An 8184-nucleotide genomic window follows, 5' to 3' on the forward strand; every position below is an offset into this window, starting at 1 on the left:
GTTGTGTTATTTACCTTGACACTTATGCACTTTATTTTTTCTCTCACTTGAGGGTTCACTCATTCAATTACCTATTATGTTTATTGTATCATCATTTTTATCACACAATCTGATTTTCTGCTTTATATTTTTAGATTCTGTCTCTCACAGGTGAAGTGTACCTACGATAAAAATTACAGACCTCTCCATTTTTGTAGGTGGGAAAAGTTGCAAAATCAGCAATGTATCAAATACTTATTTTCCCCACTGTATATACTCTGTTATCCTGCAGAGCTCATGTATATCCTCGCTATCCTCACAGCAGTCTACAGAGCTCGTATATAGTGTTTTAAAAACGTATTCATATCTGAACTTTTCCACATTTTTCATATTGCACCCACAAAGTTAACTGTATTTTATATGGATTTTGTGTGATATACCGACACAAAATAGCACTTATTTGTGAAGTGTAGAGGAAATAATACATGGTTTTCTAAATATCTTAATATATAAATCAGAAAATTGTGAGGTACATTTGTCTTCAGCCCCCTGTAATCTGATCCCCCTAAATGAAATACTGAGTGACCAATTGCCTTCAGAAGTCATGTAATTAGTACCTTTAGTCCACCTGTGTGTGATATCTTCTCAGTATAACTACAACTGTCCTGTGAAGGCCTCAAGGTTTGTTTGAGAACATTAAGGAAATTAATCAAAGAGCATCATGAAAACCAAGGAACCCACCAGACAGGTCAGGGATAAAGTTTTGTAGAAAAGTAAAGAAGTGTTAGGTTATAAAAAATGGCCCAAGCTCTGAGCATCACACCGAGCACTATTAAATCTATTATCCAGAAATGGATGGAGAATGGCACTACTGCAAACCTACCAAGCCATGGCCGTCCAACCAACCTGACATCCCAAGCAAGGAGAGTACTAACTAGAGAAGCAGCCAAGAGGCGCATGGTCACTCTGGAGGAGTTGCAGAGATCCACATTTCAGTGGTGAGAATCTGCCCACAGGACAACTATTAGTCGTATAGTACACAAATCTGGCCTTTAGGGAAGAGTGGCAAGAAGTAATTATTGAAAGCCATAAGAAGTCCCATGTAGGGGTCACAGCGAGCATGTGGAAGAAGGTATTCTGGTTAGATGACACCAAAGGAGAACTTTTTGAGCTAAATTTTAAGTGACATATTTGGCAGAAAACTAACTGCATATCGCCCTGAAAACGCCATCCCCACCGTCACACATGGTGGTAGCAGCATCCTGCTGTGGGGAGGCGTTTCTTCAGCAGGGGCAGGGAAGCTGCTGAGAGCTGATGGAAAGATGGATGGAGCTAAATACAGGGCAATCCTGGAAGAAAACCTGTTAGAGGTAGCAAAAGACTTGAGACTGGGGCGTATGGTCACCTTTCAGCAGGACTACAGCCCTAGACCTCCTGCCAGAGCTACATTGAATGGTTTAGATCAGAACATATTCACGTATGTGAATGGCCCAATCACAGTCCAGATCCATATCCCAGAGAATCTGTGACAAGATGTCAAAATTGCTGATCACAGACGTCTCCATCCAATCTCAATGAACGACAGCGAGTGTACAAAGAAGAAGGGGCAAAATGTCACCATTGGATGAGCAAAGCTGGAGAGACAGACCCCAAAGACTGCAGCAGTGATTGCAGAGAAAGGTTGTCCTACAATTTACTGAATACAAATGCACCTCACAAATTTCAGATTTTTGTTTGCAGTATAATTAGAAAACCCTGTATCCTTTCCATTACATTTCACAAATACTTAATAATTTGTGCTGGTATCACATAAAATCCCAATAAAATAAATGTAAGTTTGTGGGTGTAACTTGAAAAAAATGAGGAAAAGTTCACAGGGTGTGAAGACTTTTTGAAAGCACTGTATTTCCTCCCATTGAAGGAGAGAAGGACCTGGCTTAAAAAAATGAGGAGCGCAAAGTCTGACCCTGCGAAGACACATTTTCCTGGTATCGCAAGGATTATATCTGAAGTTCAGAGGCGGCTTGGCAGGAAAACAGCGATCACGTAAGAGCTCGATAACCGTCCAGTAGAAAACGTCCTGCTCTGAACTTGCTCAGAACTTTATCCGCAGATGTGAACTCTGTACTGTATCTGTGGAAGTTATAAGGCTACTCTTCACCCTGAAGCTTCCACATCCTGCAAGAACTTTTGAAGGTGGGTGATCTGGGACACATTTGGACTTATGTACAGCTGAGGCTCAGCTGTTATCCCACTCTGACCCTTATATACAGCTAGAATGCAGCGCCGCTCTGTAGTAATGTAGCTGAATGATAGAAATATGCAATGCAGGGAGGAGAGGAACCGATCAGGAAACCGGACTAATCGGGGATTCTGGGGACATAAGATAACACGTGGAAGGTAATATCTACTGGCTTGTAACATATACAAGGTCCGACTGGCCCACCGGAGCCAGTCCCACGTAGAGGATAGTTGTACGCAGGGCCGGACTGGCCATTTGGCAATTCTGGCAAATGCCAGAAGGGCCCGTCTGGTTGTGGGCTGCCTTGTCTGCAACGTTGTTAACAGAAGCAGTGTTCTAAAGACCCCCATACTGTTAAGAGTTGTGACGGAGTACAAAGTCGCTGACTCAGAAATATTGGTCTTGTAGTAAATCTTGCTTTCCCCCATCCAGGGTAATATTAGTAATATATCCCAGCTAGTGCTTGGGGACGGGGACAACATGGGCCTGTGTGATTTCAAATGCCAGGTCTGAGTTTCAGCCCCAGTCCCAGTCCAGTCTAGTTGGATGGCATGGAGGATGTGTGATGGGTATATGGGCACGGGACTATGGGATGGAGGATATGTATGATGGGTATATGGGCACGGGACTATGGGATGGAGGATAATCATTATAATTTGTTATAACTAACCACAGTTAGTTACTATGCCCGAGCAATGTCGTGCTCTTCAGCTAGTAGTAGATATATTCTTGTACACGGGGCAGTATTATAGTAGTTATATTCTTGTACATGGGGCAGTATTATAGTAGTTATATTCCTGTACATAGGGGGCAGTATTATAAGAGTTATATTCTTGTACATAGGAGCAGTATTATAGTAGTTATATTCTTGTACATAGGAGCAGTATTATAGTAGTTATATTCTTGTACATAGGAGCAGTATTATAGTACTTATATTCTTGTACATAGGAGCAGTATTATACTAGTTATATTCTTGTACATAGGAGCAGTATTATAGTACTTATATTCTTGTACATAGGGGCAGTATTATAGTAGTTATATTCTTGTACATAGGAGCAGTATTATAGTAGTTATATTCTTGTACATAGGAGCAGTATTATAGTACTTATATTCTTGTACATAGGAGCAGTATTATAGTAGTTATATTCTTGTACATAGGGGCAGTATCATAGTAGTTATATTCTTGTACATAGGAGCAGTAATATAATAGTTATATTCTTGTACATAGGGGCAGTATTATAGTAGTAATATTCTTGTACATAGGAGCAGTATTATAGTAGTTATATTCTTGTATATAGGGGCAGTATTATAGTAGTTATATTCTTGTACATAGGGGGCAGTATTATACTAGTTATATTCTTGTACATAGGAGCACTATTATAGTAGTAATATTCTTGTACATAGGAGCAGTATTATAGTAGTAATATTCTTGTACATAGGAGCAGTATTATAGTAGTTATATTCTTGTACATAGGAGCAGTATTATAGTACTTATATTCTTGTACATAGGAGCAGTATTATAGTAGTTATATTCTTGTACATAGGGGCAGTATCATAGTAGTTATATTCTTGTACATAGGAGCAGTATTATAATAGTTATATTCTTGTACATAGGGGCAGTATTATAGTAGTAATATTCTTGTACATAGGAGCAGTATTATAGTAGTTATATTCTTGTATATAGGGGCAGTATTATAGTAGTTATATTCTTGTACATAGGGGGCAGTATTATACTAGTTATATTCTTGTACATAGCAGCACTATTATAGTAGTAATATTCTTGTACATAGGAGCAGTATTATAGTAGTAATATTCTTGTACATAGGAGCAGTATTATAGTAGTTATATTCTTGTACATAGTGGCAGTATTATAGTAGTTATAGTCTTGTACATAGGGGCAGTATTATATTAGTTATATTCTTGTACATAGGGGCAGTATTATATTAGTTATATTCTTGTATATAGGATCAGTATTATAGTAGTTTTATTCTTGTACATAGCAGCAGTATTATAGTAGTTATATTCTTGTACATAGAGGCAGTATTATAGTAGTTATATTCTTGTACATTGGGGCAGTATTATAGTAGTTATATTTTTGTACATAGGAGCAGTATTATAGTAGATATATTCTTGTATATAGGGGCAGTATTATAGTAGTTATATTCTTGTACATAGGGGGCAGTATTATACTAGTTATATATATTCTTGTACATAGGAGCACTATTATAGTAGTAATATTCTTGTACATAGGAGCAGTATTATAGTAGTAATATTCTTGTACATAGGAGCAGTATTATAGTAGTTATATTCTTGTACATAGTGGCAGTATTATAGTAGTTATAGTCTTGTACATAGGGGCAGTATTATATTAGTTATATTCTTGTACATAGGGGGCACTATTATAGTAGTTATATTCTTGTACATAGGGGCAGTATTATAGTAGTTATATTCTTGTATATAGGAGCAGTATTATAGTAGTTATATTCTTGTATATAGGAGCAGTATTATAGTAGTTATATTCTTGTACATAGGAGCAGTATTATAGTAGTTATATTCTTGTACATAGGAGCAGTATTATAGTAGTTATATTCTTGTACATAGGAGCAGTATTATAGTAGTTATATTCTTGTACATAGGGGCAGTATTATAGTAGTTATATTCATGTATATAGGATCAGTATTATAGTAGTTTTATTCTTGTACATAGCAGCAGTATTATAGTAGTTATATTCTTGTACATAGGGGCAGTATTATAGTAGTTATATTCTTGTACATAGGAGCAGTATTATAATAGTTATATTCTTGTACATAGGAGCAGTATTATAGTAGTTATATTCTTGTACATAGGGATCAGTATTATAGTAGTTATATTCTTGTATATAGGATCAGTATTATAGTAGTTATATTCTTGTACATAGGAGCAGTATTATAGTAGTTATATTCTTGTACATAGGGGCAGTATTATAGTAGTTATATTCTTGTATATAGGGGCAGGATTATAGTAGTTATATTCTTGTACATAGGGGCAGTATTATAGTAGTTATATTCTTGTACATAGGGGCAGTATTATAGTAGTTATATTCTTGTACATAGGGATCAGTATTATAGTAGTTATATTCTTGTACATAGGGGCAGTATTATAGTAGTTACATTCTTGTACATGGGAGCAGTATTATAGTAGTTATATTCTTGCACATAGGGGCAGTATTATAGTAGTTATATTTATTGATCCTGGAATAATAATAAATGTGTGGCTATATTATCTTACAGGACACTTGCCACACAATGGATCTGAATGCGTACTTCCAGAGGGTGAATTTGGCAAATTCTGGACATCCTTCTCTCTCAGCATTACGAGAATTACACCGCCACCATGTACACTCTGTACCGATAGAGGGTCTCAGCATGCATAGTGGAGAAAAAATTATCTTGGATGTTTCATGGATATACAACAAAATTGTAGTTAGACATCGAGGAGGTTTCTGTTATGAGAACAATGGTCTTTTCTTGTGGGTGCTCCAACAACTGGGCTACCAAACACAGGTATTATCGTCAAAGGGGAGAAACAGAATAATTGACATTTTTGGTCCCCCATTTGACCACATGATAATGGTAGTTAACCTCGAGGGAAGAAGATGGCTTTGTGATGTCGGCTTTGGGGAATCATTTGTTGAGCCGTTTCCACTGGAGGCCGGGTGGGAAGAGGAACAGGACAGTGGTGTGTATCGTTTACACGTAGAAGAAGATGAGTGGTACATGGAGAGGAAGGAAGAAAACGGTTGGAGAAGTCTCTATAAGTTCACTCTGGAGGAGAGGACATTTGAGGATTTCCGGGAAATGTGCGAATATCATCAGACATCGCCCAGTTCTATATTTGTACAAAAGTCCTTATGTTCCCTACAACTCCCACGAGCAAGACTGACGTATATAGGAAGGCAACTTATCAGCACCGAGTACACCAAGGGCGGTGGAAGTGTGAAGACCACTCGAAAACTTACTGATGAGGAGATCCCAGAACTACTCAGAGAAAAATTTGGGATTGTCCTGAGTGGAAAACTGATTATCAAAGATGAAGATATTGTAATACCAAAGATACATCAATCGGTAAGGTTCATGATTGCTGACCTGTTGCTAAAAATGACAATAGATATGTAATACATGCCATGCATGTTCTTCTTCTGATCTTATTCCTGGTAATGAGGAACCAGCCATCTAAAAAAAATGGTACTTCACAAATTATAGAGATTGACACCCAATCCATAATAGTGAAAACATTTTTAGAGTTCAAGTGTTTCAACATTCTCTCTTTTTATCTTATTCACTAAGCCTAATTTAGGAAAACTGAACCAGCTGATTAATCGATTTTAATTTTTTTTTCTAGGACTCTTCGTCTAAGCTGGACCTGAACACCTATCTCCAGAGAATCGGAATTGCAGATTACGCTGCAGTTTCCCAGACGCCATCACTTTCTAAATTACGGACTATACATCGCCAACATGTGCTCTCTGTCCCCTTTGAAAGCCTCAGTATTCACAGCGGGGAGAAAATCTTTCTGGACGTTGAATGGATTTATGAGAAGATTGTCCTGAGAAAGCGTGGAGGCTTCTGTTTCGAGAACAATGGTCTTTTCTTTTGGGTCTTGCAACAATTGGGCTACCAGCCACGAGTGTTATCGAGCAGCGTGAAGAACAAATTTACTGGTCTTTATGAATCTCCACTCTCGCATATGATGATGACGGTGGACCTTGAGGGAAGGAGGTGGTTGTGTGATGTTGGTTTTGGGGACGGAATCATGGAACCATTTCCTCTGGAGGCCGGTTGGGAAGAGGAACAGGACTGTGGTGTCTATCGGTTACAAGTAGATGAAGATGAGTGGCACTTGCAGAGGAAGGAGGAAGAAGTCTGGAAGAGTCTCTACAAGTTCACACTCCAAGAGAGGACATTTGAGGATTTTCGGGAGCTGTGTGAACTTTACCAGACATCACCAAGTTCATTCTTTGTCCAAAAAAGCTTTTGTTCCCTACGGCTCCCACATGGACAACTGACATACATGGGGCACCGACTAATAAGCACCGAGTACACAAAAGGAGGTGGAAGTGTGAAGACCACACAAGAAGTCACTGAGGAGGAGATTCCAGCTCTACTCAGAGACAAATTTGGGATTGTCCTCAGTACAAAACTAACACCAAAAGATGAATAGCGCTGATCAAAATGGATCTATTGTTATACTTCTACGTGCACTATGTCTTGTAACCCTGAGATCACAGATGTCAAACACCTGTTTATCAGGGGATGCGACTCTCGCCCATCTGTGTAGACCAAAATCAATAATCATTTGTACATATTCACCTCATTTAAGGTGTGCTGAGAATTTTTGCTGGAAGAGGGGAGAAAGAGCTGCTTCATTCAATCTATAAGTCATATAGTTATAGTTATATAGTCAAGGAAAGCCCTCTGATTTTGTGTTAAAAATTAAATAAATAAAATTAATTAATTATTATTTTAAAAACAACTTAGTTGAATATTATCGATGCGATAATGACCCCAAAAAAAACAATGCTGACTGTTTTGGGGATTTTGGTTTTGTGGCGTTCATTGTGTTGTCAAATTAACCAGTCGATATGACTTTCCGAGTCAATGAAATAATGACGTTTCTATGATAAAAATAAATTCAGAAATTTCTGAAAAAAAAAGGTTTGTGTTGCCATTTCTGAGATTTTTTTTGCGTGGTATGTCGGTTCCAAAAAAATTGGTTACGGTTGGATTAGTTTCTAAATCAATGAATTCAAGGTGAACAGCTCAGTTTAAAATGCAGCAGTTTCCAAATCTCCCACCCTCCCATACAGGTTTTTTTTTGTTTAATGGCTTTGCTTCCATTGGATGATTAATGGACAAGTGACCACAGTCTAACAGCAATCAATAGTGGTCTTGTAGTCGGCACCATCAAATTGCAAACCTGTCCCA

At 37.9% G+C, this 8184-nt stretch overlaps 1 protein-coding gene across 2 annotated transcripts; it reads left to right on the forward strand.

The window, feature by feature from the left end:
* The first annotated feature begins 1029 nt into the window (after positions 1–1029).
* LOC143785332 (uncharacterized) lies at positions 1030–7913 on the forward strand. 2 transcript variants are annotated; one of them, XM_077274083.1, is made up of 3 exons: positions 1030–2175; positions 5491–6324; positions 6602–7913. In XM_077274083.1, exons 2-3 carry the CDS (start codon positions 5506–5508, stop codon positions 7418–7420), a joined length of 1638 nt encoding a protein of 545 aa, XP_077130198.1. In that variant the 5' UTR covers positions 1030–2175; positions 5491–5505; the 3' UTR covers positions 7421–7913. The 2 variants fall into 2 exon arrangements, with proteins under 2 accessions (XP_077130198.1, XP_077130197.1); XM_077274082.1 differs by lacking the exon at positions 1030–2175 and having other exon boundaries at positions 5243–6324.
* Positions 7914–8184: the final 271 nt, after the last annotated feature.

Source organism: Ranitomeya variabilis, chromosome 7 (genome assembly GCF_051348905.1).
Source record: "Ranitomeya variabilis isolate aRanVar5 chromosome 7, aRanVar5.hap1, whole genome shotgun sequence".
Taxonomy (NCBI): Eukaryota; Metazoa; Chordata; class Amphibia; order Anura; family Dendrobatidae; genus Ranitomeya; species Ranitomeya variabilis.